The 19,495-nt window shown below is 46.7% G+C and overlaps 1 protein-coding gene across 1 annotated transcript; it reads left to right on the top strand.

Annotated features, from left to right (window-relative positions):
- The first annotated feature begins 8,358 nt into the window (after positions 1-8,358).
- Positions 8,359-15,439, top strand: LOC144096944 (endothelin-converting enzyme 1-like). The gene is made up of 2 exons (XM_077629750.1): positions 8,359-8,963; positions 13,105-15,439. The coding sequence occupies exons 1-2, from the start codon at positions 8,850-8,852 to the stop codon at positions 15,184-15,186; spliced, it is 2,196 nt and encodes a 731-aa protein (XP_077485876.1). The 5' UTR covers positions 8,359-8,849; the 3' UTR covers positions 15,187-15,439.
- The last annotated feature ends 4,056 nt before the right edge of the window (positions 15,440-19,495 follow it).

Raw genomic sequence — 19,495 nt, 5'->3', positions numbered from 1 at the left:
GTGACTGGTTTTGCATGATGGAAAAGGGAGCACATGTTCTTTCACCACACACACTTAAATAACATAGCAAATGCAGTCCATTTGGACCTGCTTGTGAAGTTGGGATGCTAGTCTCCCATTTTATGTTTATGGAAGAGCTATGCATACAGGCTGTGCTGTCTGTCACATTTCCAGTCTGTGCATTCAGCCCACCACATGATATTTGTTGCAGCTACACTCTTTGTACAGATGAAGGTAATATGTAAAGCAATAATGACATATAGTATCTTATGGAAGCAGCCGGACCACAAAAAGAGGTGGAAATCACTGCAGCTGGTTTTTGTTAATGTGGCTTACAGTAGGCGAAAATCGAGCGGCATGAGCCAGGCACACAAGCACCTGTCATGAACGATCTTGTCATGGCAGTATTCCACAGCCGGCACTTTGTCTTCATGCAATGCTAGATAATGTGAACAGTGTCTAGTCCACATTCTGTTCATAACACTAGCTGTAAAGGGATACGATACACTTGCACCACAAAACCCGCAAGTTTGTAGTAAAAAGCAAATTATTTTAACATTGGACATGATAAAGAATATGTGGTTGCATTGAACTGTGGAGTGGAACGATACAGACAGTCAACAAAGACTGCACACAACAAAACAGAATGACAATGTAAAGTGCCAGGCCCAACCAAATTGCAAGTCATATAGGTATTGGCAGACAGGAATCTATGCATGGGGCATACCTAGGGGTTAGACTTTTCAGTTTTTGTTTCTTTTAAAATTTGGCTGACATTTTTTTGCATTTCTGAATGCGATTTTTGGTTGTTTTTTTTTCAAATGTTTTCTACTAATGAATTATCTTTTTTTTCCGGTGATATAATGTAGCATTCTTGTGCGGTCAAAAGTCACTTAGAGTATATTTTGACTATTTTGTTTGCACCATCTGTAGACTTGGCAGCAATTCATGCACTTGTGATCGTAATTACTGCTGTGCTTGTCAAAGCAAAGGATATTGCCATATAAGAAAATGGTGTGGAAGTTTAATGATGAAACTAGGACACAAACGCAAATTGAAGTTTATTTTTAAACAGTTGGTTGTCATGTGATCATTGGGGTGTTGCTTTGGCTGAGTGGAGGGCGAAGCATCAAATGGTCAGCATGCTGGCAGCAGCAGTGGAATTGCCGCTGAACCGTTGATGTTGATGAAAAACGACACATTTAGAGCGTTGCTCATAGGTGCCCGTTCCTACGTTCCGTGTTGTAGCCGTAAGCGTAACATGCCACCTGACAGGTGACAGATACGTAGTAGCAGAGCGAAATGCCACCTGCAACAGTGAGAGGGGAGGAATGGACAACCTGAAAGTGGCTTCCATGGGAAGATCCCAGAAGGTGCCAGTATAGAAGCCTTAGTGTTTAGCAGCGTAACACGCCACCTACCAGCTGTGGCATGAAAATGCGTGAAGAGCTGCGCCCAGATTTTGCATTACCGGCTATCGTAATCGTCTGTCAATTTTTTCATGACGCTTATATATGGCACTTGTGCATGCTCTGGAGAAACGTACTTAACCAAGTAAGTGCCCTTAGCAGCTGATGATAGTGAACAGTACTAGGCTGGCATGCAGACAATGTTTGGCGAATAGTGGGGCCTCAATCCCGGTCTGCAGAGGCACATAAGGTAGCGGAGAAATGCCTAAAAATGCGCAACTGCGCTATTCAATACGACGGCAACACCGTCACCGTGTCCGTGGCTTCCGTACATTTAAACAGCAGGTTCTTTCTTCTCGTCCGATTCAGCCGGACCACAACTAAAATTGCCGAACACAGAATTTTACATGCATGTGCAATTGTAGCACAACTTGTCGATCAGGGCGTGGCCTGTAGACTCGGCAAACGTTCGTTAATTCTTTCCGGTTGTCTCCTTGCTTCCACTAGTCTTTTTCAAAAACCTCATTAGGAAGCCTGCATGTTACGCCTTCTCATCTCCTTCGGGCCCTCTTGGCACAGTGGTTCTTTCTTCTTTGCCGCTCCTGCAGGCATCATCCGGCGCCCGCCAAGTTCTTTGAAAACCGCGGCTGTTACGCAGGCTTCCCTCACTTCCCTAACGGGCTTTCCCCTTTGGGGATGGCTGCGGAAGGATAAGGTGTCCCTTTAGAGGGCGGCGTGCTTTCCCACAGCCAGCTTCTCTGCCCTGCCGTCCGTCTGGTGCCAGCTTGCTGACCCCACTGCTCGAGTTCAAACAGCTTCGCGGCAAGCGGCCGCCATACGTGGTCTATATGCGCACACAGCGTTCCTTGTACGTCCCCTCGGGGGCTACGCAGCCCCGTGCACAACACATTTTGTCCTTTGAGCGTAACTCCTTCTATAGCTATATATGATCTGCATGTCAACAATACTGACCGTTTTCGATTAAAGCCAAATTTTGAAAATTTAATGCGGCATACTTTCATCGGTGTAAACCGAAAACTCCAACCGCACTCCTTGCTCACATTTTGGTGGGGTGCGGCCCTAACACGAAAGCCGCATTTTACAGGAATCATATTCTTAGCGGTAAGAAACAGACACAACACCAAGCTACACACACACAGGACACTTGGTGTAGCTTGGTGTTGTGTCTGTTTCTTACCGCTAAGAATATGATTCCTTTAAGCCGTTACCAACTAGCCCAACTTAATGTTTTAACGCATTTTACAGTTTGATTTTCCAACTTTATTCCAGAGAAACTACTGTACTGTACCACACAGTCTGATGATACATCTGGCGCCTAATCGCAAATATCTCGAAGATTCTTCATCGCTGTCGCTGCTGCTCGGGCCCAGTTCACCGCCCACGTAAATGAAATCACCTTCAGTGGAATTGGTCTGGGTACCGGCTCACTTGTCAAACCCGGGGAATGAGGTAGTCCACGATAAAGCTCGATCTATCGGCTGAGCTGTGGATGCTAACTTTGACGTCGGAATGACAAGAGACTGCCTTAATACCTTTCTCGAGGTCACTCTGCATTACAGGCTAGAAAGGCTAACCTTCATACCTCTGCATATAAACCTAACCAAAGAACAGGTGGTACTGTGGAGACAACTCAAAACTAAAACTCGCCCTAACCCTGCTGGCCATGTGTACCCGGATAGATTTAAACTGGAGTGCTGCAAATGCGGTGGCGAAGCCACTGTAGACCACATCTGGCACTCTCCGACAGATCTCCCGCCAATATCGCTTCAGAGGCTCGGACACCCGGGCCCGTGGGAGACCTTGCTTCTCAGCTCCGACCTGGAAACACAAGTACAGGTCGTGACAAGAGCCCTGGAGGCCGCCGCCAGTCTCCACTGACAGCCTCCTGGCAAGATCAATTGATCCACTTGTTACTCAAGCCGATAATAAGTTTTCCATTCCAAATCACCAGAGTCGCGTTCCATGAACTCTTCACGGCAATTCGCACATAGCATTGTGCAAATATGTTCGTGTGGTTGTATATAATTGCCTGCTGAGACCGTACGCATGGCTAAACACAGCGCCATAAGTATATGCAGTCATTGATTATAATGTAGGTGCACTTGACTACACAATGTCATGAATATGTCGTTTAACCTACAACCACCTTTGAATAATAATGAATAAGGAACACCATTTACAATGCAGTCGCTTCGTAAGCGACCAGACAGTGGGTTTGCGGAAAGAAAAAAAGATCGCTCTGCTTCCGAATGAATGTACTGGCGACAACTGGGCTTGTGTATTTTCACGTGTTCATTATAGTGCATTTACTATAGTTGAACCTCGTTATAACGAAGTAGAAGGGGCCCCGCGATTTTGTCGTTGCAGTCGTTGCTACTTCAGCTGGTCGCGACCTTGTTTGCAGCTGCCACATGCCAACGTGATTACGTCCATGTACTATGCATCGGGAGGAAAACATGACCGGCGTTTAGTGTGCGTTCCGGGAGCGTTCCAAGACAGCCCACCACTATGTCAACCTGCCAGCGCGCGTGTCTGCCGCGGCCCACATGGGCTGCGTAGCCTAGAAATCGGGCCTTACAACAATGTCGTAGATGACAGGGGGAAACCTATTCAGAATATTCAGCTCCGTTTTCTAGGTGCTGAAGGCCACTGTAAAAGAGGGCGCGTGGCGGGGATTTCGTCGTGGGTACGCGTTTTGGTTGGCTTCGCCGCACAGCTCTCGAGCACGTGGCCCACAACACCACCGTTAGGTCAGGAATGTCTTGTGGAGATTGCATACGCTATGCCGGAGGATGTGATGATCGCCGCCTTCTGGGCAACGAAAACTGCTCTGCGCTTACGTTTTCCACTGCCTGGCCCTGTCGAACCAACGGGACCCGAGTACCGTCAAACACTGCAAACGTACCGTTTTTAACCGTGCTGCGAAAACAGGATAAACTGAACCCGAGGAGCAGAACGGGCAGCGAAAAGGTTGGAGGACGAGGGAATAATTGTTTTTTGGGGCAAAGAACTGGCGCAGTATCTGTCTCATATATCGGCGGACACCTGAACCGCGCCGTAAGGGAAGGGGTAAAGGAGGGAGTGGAAGAATAAAGGAAGAAAGAGGTGTCGTCGTAGTGGAGGGCTCAGGAATAATTTCGACCACCTGGGGATCTTTAACGTGCACTGACATCGCACAGCACGAGGGAACGGGGAGAGCAAATTATGTATGGATTTCAGTTTGCCATGTCGAAACGGGACGCAAAAGATGGGCACCGTTACACACCAGGATGCTCAGAGCGAAATGCCCAATGGGGTTAGTTGGAGGTTCGCGATAATATCTTGTTGAAGGAATTTTGCTTTGTAATAGATATCAAATACACAGGCTTTTATATGGGAGCTCTCATGACTTTTTTCTTTATATATATATATATATATATATATATATATATATATATATATATATATATATAATTCGTTATGAACCATTTCGTTTTCACGTGGTTTTCAATTCCATCGAAGGTAAAGTTTTTTTTTTATCTGTTCGAGAATTGGGGAGGGGCGGAGATTCGAGCCGCCGCTGTTTTTGTTCACGAGGTGCGTGCTGTATCTCTATGCCATCGCTACATCGCGCGTCCTAAGTATCGGACATGGGCAGTATCAAAGATACATGTATCTTCGATTCATTTTGTAAATCGGTATTAGGTATCGCTTGCTAAAAATGGAAGTATCGGAATATAGGTATTGCAAACAAATTTTTAGTATATTGTGTATTTTCGGTGCTCGATACTAAAAAAAAGAACTATGCTGCAGGTTTTGCCCCTGCTGTGAGTCAGATTTAGGGCCAGCGATGACGTCATCGGGGTAGAGGCGCCTAAGAACGCATGGTGAGGTGTCGTTCTAATCGGTGGCGAGCTAATGCGAGAAGCAGATCTTAAAAACTATTTGTAAATTACAGGGTACATTCAGAGCTTTTAAATTTGTCTCGAATAATCGCGAACACGACCTCTACAGATCTTTTGCATTAGAATATGGCCATCAAAACCATTTCACGGTCCGTTTAAAGCACGGCCGCATAGCGAGGCTCTTTCGGACCGGCGGTGTGAGAAAATGCTGTTACCTACTATCGTTAATGAATAAACATCTAACTAACAGAGATTAGCCAGATATGGTTTGCCTAGTAAAAGCTTTTAGCACTTTTATTTTGTCCGTTTCTTTCTAGCTTTTAACTAAGAATGTTCAACCTCAAACGTCTGTTAATTGAACATAGCTCTGGGGAAATAACTGCTCGATTTTCCCCAGCGCGCAGAGCTTGCACCTTTTAATTAGCACAGGGTAAAGCTAGGCAGAATAAACCGGTAAATACTGCAGTAAAAAGCGGAGAGCATCAGAAACAGTTTGAAGTTTTTTTCTGATGTAGCGAATAAATGCTCAGAGACGAGTTTCCATGAAGAGCATTAGCTTTAAAAATATATTTTGCTAGACTTCTGCATGTCTTCATTCCAATGCTAAAGTTTTAACGAAATCGATGATGATGATGATAGCGATTTTCTATGGCGCAATTAAGGGCATCTGCGGCCAAAGTGCGCCATGGCACAAGATATTTTCATTTTGCTCAAGTTAGGGTCAAAAACCCATTTCCCAAGCATTGCACCCTGTTTAAGTCGAGCATCAGACCAGGGGAAGCGTGTACCCATTTTATCACCGGTGGGTACCCGGCGGCACTGGGGATCGAACCCCGTACCTCCCGCATGCGAGGCGGATGCTCAACCACTAAACCACCGCTGTGGTAGTTTTAACGAAACCAGCTGTGCCGACAGTGGACCTAAAGAAATCCGCGCGATCGGATTGATTTAAACCTTTTAATATACATTACGCTTTATCGAATGCACTAAAATTGCCACAAGCCTCGGAGAAATTTCTTAGCAAATCATACTACTAGCTTATTATTGACGATTTCAGTGGTGTTTTGAAGTATTGACGATACACTGTCGAGTATCTGCATCAGAAGTCAGTTTTCTTTCGGTATCTTGCATCGATATCGGAAAAGCATTTTTTGAGGTTACCAGTATCGAAGATACTTGAAATTTTCAGGTATCGTGCCCAGGGCCCTGCTAAGTATGCCGTAAGTTCTCGTATAATGCCGCAACCAAGCTCTCGCGAAACCAGGGTATAAACCTGTATTTGTTGTGCTTTTCAGGGTGCGCCGCAAAACTCAAGGCGGAATAAGAAACGCTTTCCTGTCTTGGACGGGTCACTTAGGCGACCAGTGTCTCCGTCCCATTAATTCCCTTTACTGTGATACTGGCACATAGAAAGAAACCAGGTAGACCGACACGTGCCACATGCAAATAAAAGAAAATATAGGGGAAATGAAGGTGAATGACGGTGCCCCAGAAAGTTGTCTCCCCTGAAACTTGCGCGGCTGAGAGGCCGGCAGGAACACGGAGCACGCCTGGCGAAAGTATCACTGCTGCTTCGATGGCGAGGTGAGAGCGACTGCTCCATAGAAACACAGCCAAGACACAGAGGCAGTAAAGCGGCGGAGGATCGCTTTCGCAAGCAGCTGGCGAGTAGAAGCGAGGATTATCTCACACATTGTCGTCTGCAAGGAGTGCAGCCAAACACTGACGACGCCCTTGGCGCTGAGATGCGGACTTTAATCACTTACGTTGACGTTAATCACTTTGTTGCCGTCTGTTATCATGGCTACTCAGTATGTTTCTCACTGTCTCAATCATGATAAAGCAGTCTAGTCACCATTTTCACATACCACTGCGTATCATAACGCATTCGTTGCCCAGACAGCCAAAGAGTGGAATCGTCTTTCTTCCGGCACAGTTCGCAAAACTAACCTAGCGCAGCTCAAGGCCTTCACTGAAGAAATCGTCGACATGCTACAACGACTCTCTCACCATGTAATACCATACAGGGCATTCGAACTTTCAGTAAATCAATAAATAAAAACAATGACCACTTTTTTTCCTCAGTGAAGATAAATATTGGTAGAGCTATTCGCGGCTTTGCGCATTAATCAGCGAGGGAGCTAATGTGAAAGCTTAATCAACTAGAGCTGATTAATGCGCTTAAGAATACGATTAAGAAGAGCGGCGGCGACGGTTAGTCCGGGCTTCTTTCTGCCGCGAATCGACCATATATACTGGCAGAAATACAGTTGCTCGCTGTGACGATGTTATGCTGCACGACGCGCTATCTGCGGCCGACCTTGGCTCCACGCCTACTGCTTCTCGACGTTTGTCTATGACGTCACACCAGCTGTGCCCCGGCTGGTCACAGGCTACGCGTGGAGCCACACGTTAAGGGCTCCGCAAGACAGCTCTCGCTGTAAAAGCTCCGCCGTGGAATAAAACTGACGCCACGGTTAAGGCAATCCACACGGTGCACAACTGTGGGGCCTTGACGCTGAAGCTGCCTTGCCTCAGCTTCGAACCACGGGCTAATCGCGCCACGATCTCTTCGCAACGGCCTCGTTAACACTAAACTCACTTGCTCAATAAAGTTTTTCTGTCTGTCTACGAGGACTCGACGCTGGCGCCTATTTGCCTCATATTCTGCAGTATGAAGTGTGGCGTCTTGACAGGCTTTTCTCTTTTTTTTTTTTCGTTCTAGAGCTGTCGTCCAGAGCGACGAGTTTCCAACAAGTTGGAAATTTTGCGCCCTCTCGTGCCGCTCAATCGCTTAATTCGCTCAGTCACTTGCGTGTGAACCAGCCTTCAGAATCGTTCGACTGTTACTTTCGGGGAATGTTTATAGTATATTATCATTACTTTTGGTGAGCAGTAATTTGTAATGTAATCATATCTGCGAGATTTCCAGGCAAGGAATTAGTAATGTAATTTAGTTTGATTTCGAGAGTAATTTCGCCACGCCTTGCTTTTGTCACTGAGAGCTACTCACCTGTACTTCACTGACGGAAGGCAAAGAAGATAAAGAACTTGCGCTGTCTTCCTCGCGGCGGTTCTTACCTGGGAGACGGAATGCACAAATCATCGAACGCCAAGTAAGAATAGCTCCAGCAGCCTCTAACTTCGAGGAGCATTCGCTAAGCGAGCGTGTACTGAGGTTTGGGGGCCTGTTACTTGATTAGGTTGCAATGCATGCTTGTTTATGCCGAGGGATATACCCCAACCGCATCCGTGTGTCTAGCGTCTTCCATCACTTCTCAATATTGACTGCATTTCAATCTATGGGTTCAGTGCGATGGAGTGACATATGCATATCATTCTCATAAGTATAATTTGCGTATCTCCTGCGTATCGTCTGATAGAACGAAACCTCACCTAATAACGCGCAAGCCGTACGTGTGGTTTTGTGGGCCTTGTGGTTTTTACTGCTCGGATTGGTAGCGAACTGGCACGCTTAGCCATCCCGCGATGGTGCACATGTGCACGGTGCTTTTTCCGTAGCCAAGCGTTGCCCATGGAGAGGACGACTGGGGAGGCTTCGGGCAGCTTCCCAGAAGTACCTAGCGCCGAGGCACAAGCTGGCTGGTCACGAGCGACGTCAGGAGGCCGGAGTAGCCCTTCGATGACCGTAAGTCTCACGGGCGTATATATCCATAGGACCCCTCATCTTCGGGTAACACCCGATTTTACCCGATCGCTGCAGCCCGAAACGATTTCTCCTTGAAAATGCGTCTTGAAGAGAACAGTCTTTTCCGCTGCAAAAAACGAAAACACAATACAAAAATTACCGTACGAAAATTAGCGGATATCTTGTGCATATTCTAGAGTGCGTGGTGTTTGCAGTTAACTGATGGTTTTAATTCACTTTTTAACGCTTGTTATTTATGACGCTGTTTAGTTTGAGGATAAGTATGAAAAGTTACGTTTTAGAAGCCCAAGGCCAAAACAAAAATAAGAAATAACTCTGAAAACTCAACTGTGGAGCTGTTTTGCTGAATAGCTGTTTTTTCCCGAATTAGGGCTAACGAAATATCGCGCTATTTTGACAACCCGAAATCTGGAAAAAATAAAAACCAGAAAATGTGGTGCCCTATATATAGACCGCACTGCAAGATGTGCGGTATATACAGGGAACGCCGCGCACGGAGTACGCGTAGTCGATCGCGCGCGCGATCGACTACACACACACACACACACACACACACACACACACACACACACACACACACACACACACACACACACACACACACACACACACACACACACACACACACACACACACACACACACACACACACACACACACACACACACACACACACACACACACACACACACACACACACACACACACACACACACACACACACACACACACACACACACACACACACACACACACACACACACACACACACACACACACACACACACACACACACACACACACACACACACACACACACACACACACACACACACACACACACACACACACACACACACACACACACACACACACACACACACACACACACACACACACACACACACACACACACACACACACACACACACACACACACACACACACACACACACACACACACACACACACACACACACACACACACACACACACACACACACACACACACACACACACACACACACACACACACACACACACACACACACACACACACACACACACACACACACACACACACACACACACACACACACACACACACACACACACACACACACACACACACACACACACACACACACACACACACACACACACACACACACACACACACACACACACACACACACACACACACACACACACACACACACACACACACACACACACACACACACACACACACACACACACACACACACACACACACACACACACACACACACACACACACGCACACACGCACGCACGCACGCACGCACGCACGCACGCACGCACGCACACACACACACACACACACACACACGTCATCGGCCCAATATTGCAACAGGATGCTCCCATCCTGGTCCTCTGTAGGGCCAGCTTTGCCAATACAGTTCCAATGTTGGGCCAATTACTTGTGCTGCTTTACAGCGCTCCCCTCGCTCAGCCGTCTTCTTTACTAGACTATAGAAACTGCGCTGGATGGTAGCTAGAGATTTTTTTTTCTTTCATGAATCACAGGACAGTTATAAATTATATACAAATTCTGGATTGTATCACTCATCAACTTGGGCTAGGTAAAAGTGCACTACGGGACATGTCTCTGAGATCTCTCTAACAAGGTGCGCCATGCGCCCGTTGAGACCACCTACTCCTGCACAGTGTCCATTGATATCTCAGCGCCCAACTCCGCTGACCCGGGCAACGCATCGCTTCGCTTAATTAGTACCTATCCTAAATGTTCCCCGGCTATCTGTTCTACGCACTTCATGTCCTGCCCTAGTGCATTTGCTCGTCTTCCCTCTAGTTAGGAAACAATTGTCTAGAACTTGTTCCTTAATCCATGCCGCTCGCTTGGCCTCTAAGTTTCACCTATAATTTCCCTTCCTTTAGCAGATTGCTTTGTCCTTAATCTATTTGCAGCTTTTCTTATCTTCATGTTCCAACCCCTTGTGAGTGCTGGCCGTATACGCCGGGTGGCTGTGTGTGTATATATATTAGCAGACAAGGTAAAGGAAAGGAGGGGCTCGTTTGACAAACATATGAAGGAAGCCAACAGTCACCGAAACCAAGAAACAGACGTGGTGAAGAAACACTTGTACTTTTCTTGACGTTTCGGCCCCCGTCTGTTCTTCAGACGAAGGCCGGTCCCCGGCCGAAACTTCAATAAAAGTACAAGTGCTTCTTCACTACGTCTGTTTTCTTTCAAGTGTACTGCCAATCTAGCCCTAGAAACCTTTGCGAACCCTAAACGAGGCCCACTTGCGGTAAGTGCGAACTCTCCTTGCTATTCTTGCCTTTTTATTTTTTTTTAACATTTCATGATCAGAGTGGAGGGTGTCCTGCTTCTCTCAGCAGTTCCAGCGCACAGCAGCCACACGCCCGGGAGTTCCTTTCGGTAAACACAGAATTCGCATTTCGCGGGAAGGCCCCGGAGATAAACAACACATAGCAGAACACTAGCACAACCCAAGACGATGCTTACGTGAAGTTTCGCTAGATAACTACGAATAAATACACCAGGCGTTTCAGGGAACCATGAATAACTGCGCAGAAAATACGGGAAAAGAGACAAGAACCACACGAGACAAGCACAGCGTCCCGTCCTTTTTGCGCAGTTGTTCATTGTTCCCATAATGTCGTACCAACTAGCCCCTCACCGCACTCTTACTTGTTTCAGGGAAGCCCGTCGCTAATTTTCGAAAGCAGGGTTTTAGGGGTAAAGAGACACTTTTTTCGCCATAGTAATACCACTGATTAGTAGCTGTAGTGTGTTAAATGGAAACTTCACTGCTTAATCTCTGCGTACATCCCGATACTGTGCTTATGTTGAACGTGAGATTGTCCGACACGTCACAAGAATCCTTGCTTTCCTAATTTCCTATGCAAGCATTTATTTTATTCTGTCTATCCTGCTTCCGGCAACGTTTACGTTTTTCTTGCCGTAAGCTAGAAAGGAGGTGAACGTTGTGTGGATTCTTTCTACGTTCTGCTGATTGTATTGCGAAGGCGTTGATTTATTGCTAGTTACGCTTATCTGGCTGCAGCAACATTGTTTTTTACATCTTGCCTCAGAAATCGCAAATTTTTCATGTATCGTACGAAGCAGTAGTGCCACTTTTGCGTTTTTGTATCGCAGCGATTCGCGATGTTAGCCCTTCATGAAGGACGCGGAGCGTTTTAAGACGTTTACTCTAATTTGTCTGCAGTTAGAGCCATGAAACTACAAAAAAAATGAGAAAAATTCTAACGACAATTACGATTCTCTCTAATGCGAAATTTGAGCGCAGCTCTATTAGTGCCTCCAGGCTCAGTAGGCTCATTGTTTTACTTAGCTGTGTCGTCGGCACGTCTGGCGGCGATATTAGTTCGATAGACGACGATGTGCAATGCACAATGCGTAAGAAGGTTTATATTAGTCCGATAGCAGCATTAGTTGAAGAAGACATGTACAATGCCGAGCGCGAGTGTGTGTTGCAGTTTTGCACGAGACGTGATCGGCTGTGGTGATAACGTATAGTTCTCTCGTGCAGTGGCCAGTGAATCTGAGCTGTTCGCAGCGCGTTTTTTTTTTATGATAATTCCTACTTCGCTCACACATGTCCAAAATTCTCGGACAAAAATTTGAATATTAAAAAAAATTTTGAGGTGCTGCTAAGGAAATATTGCATGGCAATGGCTCATTATTCCGATGTGTAACAAAATCTTTCTTTTAACGTGTTTCGATCGATCGCATCGAACAGTTAATACTGCCATAGAAAACCGATGTGGAACGCTTTTGACGATAGCAAAAACGCTAACAGCAAAAAAATTCAAGACTTCCGTCGGGTGGTCGGCGGATATATTGATAGTCATATAAGACTATCAATCTTACTATGTGAAAAATCTTACATTATGTGAAAAAATTGCGTCCATAAACTGTTTCTCGCTCAAAAATGCTTTTGTCCAGAATTGCTGGTATATGATTGCTTACGGTTACTCAAGCTCTAGCCCTTTCTCTGCTTTCTCCAAATCCTTTCGCTAAAGGTGCACAAATTAAACCATTCGTGACGGCGTGCTTTTTTCCCTACAGAGCGCAACGAACGTCGCACTGACCGCGGAAAAAGTTCGCCGATCCAAGCGGCAGCGAACAATTGGAGTGATCGCAACAGTAGCCCTGCTCTTATCTGCCGGCGTGACCGTCGTTCCTGTCATGTATTTCTTCAAGCAGCACCGAAAGAAAGCCGTTTACTGCGATACCGAAGACTGTCTTCAACACGCTGCTGAGTTGTCATCCACCATGGACCCTTCTGTTGACCCGTGTCATAGCTTCCGCGATTTCGTGTGCGGTCGATATCAAGGTGCCTCGCTGTGGAACTCACTGGAACACCGAATGGCTTTGCGGTCGGCTGAAATCGCCATCGCCGAATTGGAAAAGGACATTTTAAGAATGGGAAGACCGGCGAGATTATTCTACAGCTGCACAGGCGCCGGACGTATGAGGAGTCACAATCTCGAGCAGTTCCTGCTGCTGAAGAGGAATGTGGGCCTATTGTGGCCCGAAGAGCACAAGCCCAGTGTTCATCCCGTAGAGGTGATGATAAATCTCGCGATCAATTGGAACATGAACTTCTTATTCGACGTAAGAGGGCTTCCTAACACTACCGACGCTCCACCTGCGCTACTGATGACAACCGGCAGACTCGGAGTCTCCTGGAGGTACCGCTATCAGACGGACCCCATGAGTCCTGAACAGTACCGCGACTACGTGAACCGCACCAATGAGGCTCTCGGGGTAGACACTGAACAATGGGACCACAGAGAGCTTCAACGTCTGGAGAGGAGCATTGTGGAGGCAAAGATTCAGATCATCCAAAGTGACCATCATCAGGAGTGGTTCCCACTCGGCTCTCTCGATGCGTTCGTGCCATCCGCAAAAGAAGGATTCTGGCTTGAGATTTTGAACAAGCATTTCAAGGGCGACATCAACTGGACATCCGATCAGTTCTTTGTGCTGCAAGATGTGAGGATACTAGAGACTGTCTCAAGATTACTTACCGCACATGGGCCAGAAGAACTGCATGTCGGGCTATCCTGGATATTCATACAGTCTCATTTGTGGGCCGTGCTGGGAATGCCGAAGCTGATGTTTCCCGAGAACACTGAGAAGATGAAGAAATACGGCTGCCTCGAGTATGTTGACTCCTACTTCGGTCTGCTGAGTGTGAGGGAACACATAGCTCGACGTTACCGCGAATCTGACGTGGAAGACTTCTTGGAGAGCATCAATCGTACCATCATCGCCATGCTGGACAGTCTAGCTCTCGCCAGCAACGACGTCGGAGCCGAAGTAGCGATTCGAAAGATAGCTGCCATGAAGATAAACGTTTTACCAGCTGCCGAGTTTTTCAGCGACCAAGAACTGGAGAAGCTGTACAGGTCCTTCCCACGGCTGACGAACACAATCTTCGTCGCCAACCTGATCAGCTTATCCCGCTTGCACCGCCGCCTGCTCTTCGACAAGAACTATCCGGACGTGTATGGCAGGCGCATGGTCTCCAACTACGGTCAGTCGATCTACGTTTACCCGAGAAACTACCTCGAAATACCGCTGCTCACTCTGGAACCTCCCATGTACTACACGCGCGCTGCATTCGCCATAAATTACGCTGGACTGGGAGCCACCACCGCGCGGGACATGATTCGCGCCTTTGACTCTCGCGGCGTCGCAGTTGATGAAGCTGGCAGCAGCGACCAGTGGTGGGGCGCGTCTCTGTCTGCCTCGTACAAACGCTGGCTGGAATGCAGTGGCTCTGTGCTTCCAGGCGACGTTAATCGCAGTGAGGCTGCTGATACCTCCGAGCGCCTCATTATGTCCGTACCGGCGTTAGAGGTCGCCTTCGGAGCGTACAGGAGCGCCGCTTCTCGAGACACTGTGGAACTTGGCAGCGTGATGCTCGGAGACCTGGTCGACTACACGCCTGACCAGATTTTCTTCATCACCTACTGCCACATGCTTTGCGCCCTTGGGAATGGAACCTTTGATGGCGACGAGGACGAGTGCACCTATGCCGCTAAAAATTTCGAGCCATTTGCGGAAGCCTTCGCTTGCCCGGTTGACTCGCCTATGAATCCCCCTCGAAAATGTCCGTTTTTCCTACCGTCCCAACAGTAACGAATACGCATGCATTCACTCCGAATATAACTGGAGCAAACGAAGTCATGCTTTAAGATCGCGCGTGTTACTACAAAAGTGCGTTGTATATGTGTGCTGGCTCTTCTAGGCTTACTAATGGACCTGATGAGGACATTCCCTTGTTGGTCTATCATTATAAAATACACTACTAGAAGATGCACGCTTTATTTACGCTTCCTTCTAAACACACTGCTTTCCCGCGTATTGCTTTGAATCGTGCTATACCAGTGTCAGTTCCTTACAGTTCCTTATCTGTGCACAAAAGGGACATTTACGCCAACAGATACTTCAGCAAACTATGCCGTTTACTTACATCTTTGATAAGAGGTTATCACGCTGACTTGGTGCACAGCTTTTGTGGAGATTCTGTGTGCTTGAAGCAAGAATGAGCAAGCTCGCAATTGTGCCATTTAGTTTGTTAATCTCGAATAATGTCCTTATGTGTATTATAGGCGCTACTGTATCACTCACTGCACCCTTATTATGGCTACGTGACTCCGTGCTCATTTCGCACATATGCTAAGCGATTTAACATAAAACTTCGGTGAGAATAAATGTCTGCAGCTGGATCTGCGCACTGAACAGCTGATAATTATGGACGTTCATATATTGTTGTCCCACATGTTTTTTTTTTAGATATGATCATTGAAAGCAGTCTCTCATTTAGTTTCCTTGTTGCACAAAGAGTGAAACTGCACCCCTACTTTGCGTGCGCTTGAAGCTAGGCGTTTTTTCTCGTCTCGTGTGTTCTCTTGTCAATTTTAGGTACGTGCATGGATTTTTTTTTCGACATGTACTGGGTTTCTGTGTGGACAGAGGCGAACGCTTGGGTATACCACGAGGAGAAGGAGCATGGAGTGAAGAGAAACCCACGGTTAAAATTAATGTTCTGCCTGGTCTTCAAACCACGTGTGTACGAGCCTAACCGCACAAAGCCATAATACGGTTCGATATGAATGCGGGGACGAAGTAGTCAATTTTTATGCGACAACGTTACCTTCCCGTTCAGCGGGAGAAGCCACCGTAGCTGTTGGCGTGTCTAGAAAATCCCGACTGGAGGTCAAGAGGGCCGCTACGTCACAAGCTGAGCTGTGAAATGAAAATGATTATAACTTGAGTTAAGTGATTACACGGCCTTAGCAAGACTGAAGTGTCATTAAAACGTTGTAAGGATGTGAAGTAAACTGATTACGACGAAAAGAAAATTGGGTGTGGTCGCGTTTCGATGGAGGCGAAGCGCAAAAGGCGCCCGTGTACTGTGCGATGCCAGTGCACGTTAAATATTCCCAGGTGGTCGAAATTATTCCGGAGCCCTCCATTACGGCGCCTCTTTCTTCCTTTCTTCTCTCATTCCCTCCTTTATGCCTTCCCTTACGGCGCGGTTCAGGTGTCCACTGAGATATGTGAGACAGTTGCTGCGCAATTTCCTTTCCCCCAAAACCAAATTTTCAATAATCAATTAGTTGCAACCCAAAGGTCATGGTTTCTAGTAGTATTTGCAAGTCAGACATGCTACCCATAGTCCATTTAGGTGCATTTTTTCGACTTAGTAAAAGTGAAACAGTGTTGTGGTGTACCACGTGGTTTAGTATGCCTACTGGTGTGTGCTAATGAGTGGGTGTAATTACGAAGTGATACAAATTAAGAAATAAACTAGCAAATAACCATTAACGGCTGTCGTGTCATACCCTTAAAATGGAGCTTAAGTGTCCTGTGATTTTTATTGATGGTTGCCATATAAAATATATGCGGATGAAGGGGAACACGGAAAGAAAATCTATTCTTTGAGAGCGAAAGGCAACCTCCTGGAAAATTGACGTCGCAGTAATTAAAAACTAATTTAATTACTTTTCTAGTAAATTGTAAAGTAAGGAATTACTTTTAAGGAATTACGCTGGTCACTACGGAGAGCGGGGTGGAGGTGAGAACGCGCATGGCGCCAACATCCCCGAGCGGAAGTTGCTATAGAGAGAAAAAAAGAGAAAAGCTGGTTAATTGAAAGACATGATTTAGCCGGCGTTTAATTAAACAGCTGACCTGGTAATCTTCATGAGGAAGCAATAAACAACTGACTTCGTAGGCTTCAAACGGCGTCGACAGCGACGGTCACCAAGACGCTGGGTTCGCGGCCGTGTGGCTGTGACATCTCGTGACTCTATCCACCAATCAGGATTTTTGCGTAACACGCCACCGACGCCGGCTTTTCTTCAACACGAACTCCTTAACGCTATTTCGTTAAAATGAAAGTTACGCCTGGTCTCTGCATTTTTTTCAACCGGTTCTTTGAGCGTAGATAGATAGATAAATTATTTGAGCTTAAGCGCACAAAGTCTCTGAACTGAAGATACGGATGCTGGGCTGTCGCATAGAGACATGGGCTGATTTGTAGTAACAGCCGCCATGCATGTGAAATGTGTGCTAACGAAGTTGGTGACAGAAAGAAAACTCTGTTAGAGCGAAGTGCAGAAGCAAGGCTGCATGCGCGTGCAGGTTTTCTCAACGCGACCACGGAGCTAAGTCTCTGAAATGGCAATTTTGACTACAGTGGCAGCGGTCGCCCCTGGATATATGAATAACAGCACTAATAATCTGTCGTCGCTATAGTTTGCATTTGTACGAGCGGGACCTGGCTTAGGCTTTATCCCTAAATGCGACTAATCGTAAAAACTCCCAAAGCATTTACCTACGTGTATTATATAACTACTGCTTGCTTCTAAGCATGGCTAACCTTTATCGAATGAATTTGATTCGCGTCATACATGAATTATTAGACGATAGATAGATATATAGATAAAGAGGAGGAGGAAAAAGCAGGGATGTTAACCAGAAAGGGGTTCCGGTTGGCTACTCTGCACTGGGGAAGAGAAATTAGGGGACTAAAAGGAGGAAGAGAGAAGGGGAAAAAGGCATAACACACACACACACGCACAACGCTGTCACAATTTGTCACTCAATCCAGTCGCTCTCAAGTAGGCAAAAAAGTGCCTTGTATGCCTTGATGGCAGTCGACTGCTGTGGCCACGGACAGAATTAGACGATAGAGATCGATGATAAAGTAATCGTAGAAAATGAAACACTGGAAAATGCTTTTGATGGCAAGACAATTTAGGAAGGAGGGATAAGCTTAGAAGAATCTATGCCGACACAGTTCTGAGTGCAGCCTCTTTCACAACAAGCAGTTACACTACGCCACTATCTACTATCCTTTACTACGCTACTATCCTTTATTTCCGCTGCCCCATCTCAGGGGCTACAGTATCGATGGCAGATGCCGGGGCTAGCAAAAATCTTTTCCTTCCTTTTTACTATTATTTTTAATAAAACCACTACCACCACCACACTACGCCACCACCGCCGCGATAGATAGGTAGATAGTTGCCAGGAAGAAAGAAAAGAAAAGTGCACAGGCCTGCTCACTGGCTCCAGAAGGGCCACAGTCGCTACCACGTGCAGATAGCAGGAGAGTTGAAAGATCGGATAGAAAGACAGGGTAGTAAAGACGCGCTAAAGACAAGGCAGATCTCGGAGGTAGTGCAATACCGGGCTAACCGGTGGCGGGAGTGAAGCATCCTTCAAACTCTCCGCCTTATTTCCAAAAATAAGTCCAACTGGACCCGTAACAGATACTCTACGGAGTCCGGACATTTTCGCCGCGATGCATCCTGGGAGTTGCATGCTTCGGCCGGCACGAAAGCAGCGCTGCTTGCGTCGTGATATGGTTTGAAGCTTTATTAAAACAAAATGCAAGTACATGCCTCTAGACTATTATCAAAAGCAATGCAAACACATCCTTAATAATAATAATAATAATAATAATAATAATAATAATAATAATAATAATAATAATAATAATAATAATAATAATAATTGGTCTTTGGGGAAAAGAAATGGCGCAGTATCTGTCTCATATATCGTTGGACACCGGAACCACGCCGTAAGGGAAGGGACAAAGAAGGGAGTGAAAAGAAGAGAGAGGTGCCGTAGTGGAGGGCTCCTGAGTACAAGGGAGGGCACAGCACAAGGGAGCCTTAGCGTTTTGCCTCCGCAAAAACGCAGCCGCCGCGGTCGGGTTCGAACCCGGGAACTCCGGATCAGTAGCCGAGCGTACCCGCCGCGGTGGCTCAGTGGTTAGGGCGCTCGACTACTGATCCGGAGTTCCCGGGTTCGAACCCGACCGCGGCGGCTGCGTTTTTGTGGAGGAAAAACGCTAAGCCGCCCGTGTGCTGTGCGATGTCAGTGCACGTTAAAGATCCCCAGGTGGTCGAAATTATGCCGGAGCCCTCCACTA

Source organism: Amblyomma americanum, chromosome 7, assembly GCF_052857255.1.
Source record: "Amblyomma americanum isolate KBUSLIRL-KWMA chromosome 7, ASM5285725v1, whole genome shotgun sequence".
Lineage (NCBI taxonomy): Eukaryota > Metazoa > Arthropoda > Arachnida > Ixodida > Ixodidae > Amblyomma > Amblyomma americanum.
The sequence above is the reverse complement of the archived record's forward strand: the minus strand, read 5'-3'. Positions and strand labels throughout refer to the sequence as shown.